Source organism: Coenobita brevimanus, chromosome 7, assembly GCF_032717465.1.
Source record: "Coenobita brevimanus isolate Jiangsu-jjx chromosome 7, ASM3271746v2, whole genome shotgun sequence".
Taxonomy (NCBI): domain Eukaryota; kingdom Metazoa; phylum Arthropoda; class Malacostraca; order Decapoda; family Coenobitidae; genus Coenobita; species Coenobita brevimanus.
The window spans coordinates 5,111,246-5,113,154 of NC_136960.1; the positions used below are offsets into that span (position 1 = coordinate 5,111,246).

General features: G+C 38.2%; 1 protein-coding gene across 1 annotated transcript; it reads left to right on the top strand.

Moving 5' to 3' along the window:
• The first annotated feature begins 544 nt into the window (after positions 1-544).
• Positions 545-1,237, top strand: LOC145404721 (zinc finger MYM-type protein 1-like). Its single transcript, XM_080276274.1, has one exon. It carries the CDS (start codon positions 545-547, stop codon positions 1,235-1,237), a length of 693 nt encoding a protein of 230 aa, XP_080132400.1.
• Positions 1,238-1,909: the final 672 nt, after the last annotated feature.

A 1,909-nucleotide genomic window follows, 5' to 3' on the forward strand; every position in this document is an offset into this window, starting at 1 on the left:
CTCTACATTGAACATTAATCCCAGGGCATATTTTGTTCCATGTAGTGCACATAGTTTGAATTTGATTGTTAATGATGCTGCAAGATGCTGTTTGGATGCTACTAAATTTTTTGACCTCGTGCAACATATTTATGTCTACTTCTCTGCATCAACTCGCCGTTGGAACGTTCTTACATCGCATGTACCTTCACTAGTTGTTAAACAATTGAGTGAAACAAGATGGGAGAGTAGAATTGATGCTCTGAAGCCCCTTAGGTATGAGCTTGGTAAAGTTCTTGATGCATTAACTGAAATAGCCAATGACTCTGCCCTCATAGGATCAAGTGGTACGTCTACACGTGCAGAAGCTGAATCTCTCGCAAATAGCATTTCTAAGTTCAAATTTGTTGCCTCATTGATTGTGTGGTACAACATTCTTTTTTAAATTAACTTAGCAAGCAAGCATCTGCAGTTAACAAATGCGACATTGGACTCAGCCATTAAACAACTGGAGCATTCTAAAAAGTACCTTACTGACTGCAGAAGTGATAAAGCTTTTGAAGAGATGCTCGTAGATGCTCGTGATTTAGCTGATAATCTAGAACTATCAAGCGAATTTGAACCTGAGCCAATCCACATCATAAGAAAAAAACAGCAGTTCTCATATGAAGCAAGAGATGAACCTATCCAGGACCCCAAGCAGAATTTCAAGGTGAACTTCTATTTTGCTGTTATAGACACAGCAATTCACTCAGTTTCAGAACGATTTGAACAAATTTCACACCTTGAATCTGTGTTCGGCTTTCTTTACGATATCCATTCTCTAAGGGACAAGTCAACACAACAACTAATGGATATGTGCCAGAAGATGGAGTCTGCTTTGCAGGGAAAAGATTCTAAGGATATAGATGCTCAAGATTTATGTAATGAATTGAAGGTCATTGCAAGAAGACTCGAAAAAAGCTGTGGGCCTCTGAACGTACTAAAAGATATTTGTGAACAGAAACAGGTAGACAGTTTTCCAAATACCTATGTTGCTCTTCGGATACTCATGACTCTACCTGTTGGCGTTGCTAGTGGAGAACGAAGCTTCTCAAAACTTAAATTAATAAAGACATACCTAAGATCCACCGTATCACAAGAGAGACTTTCTGGACTAGCCACTCTTTCAATTGAGCATGACATTGCTCAAAGACTATGTGTAAAGGAACTGATAACAGATTTTGCAAAGCAAAAAGCTCGCAAAGTTAATTTCTAAGAAAGATAAATTGTCATTGCAAAGGTTTACTTTTAGTTCATGTGCAGTTGCTTTTATTTTCATGTCAGCAAATAGATAAAGTGTTATGGATCTTGATGATAATAAGTTTTATTATGAGAATAAAAACATACTTTTTTTTTTACTTTTATGTATATAGATATTGTACATCAGTTTTATTACATTTAGCTTCAAACTGATGTGTACAGGAATGTTAATAAAACGTCACATCATTCACATGTCTGCTATACAGAGGGGAAATGAGATGCACTACGTACATGTTTATTAATATTGCAATAAAAATGCACCATAGTCATGTTTTTCTCTTCCAAGCTTGTGTGCATAAAAATTCAAGATGGGTGGGAGGCGACACCACCAGTTTGCCTAGGGCGTCAGATGTCCTAGGACCGGCACTGCTATTTCTCCCATCTTTCCTTTGCTTTTCTTTCCATTACAGGTGGCTTTACATTGAGTGACAAGCCAAATAGTTTCCTGTATGCCAAGAAACCATTTACAACGCTGGGTGGTAACCATATAACCAAACCATACAAGCTCCCTACGTGTCAGCTAGTGGGTTGGTGGAGGGTTATTGCCCCTTCCCGTAAAACAAATAACTCAAAAGTCAAATGGCCACCCCTTACGGGATTATGGCGTCTGGCAATAGACAGACAGATA

What these genes read in the sequence shown, in the direction of transcription:
- LOC145404721 (XM_080276274.1), top strand. Translation starts at nt 545, where the DNA reads ATGCTCGTAGATGCTCGTGATTTAGCTGATAATCTAGAACTATCAAGC.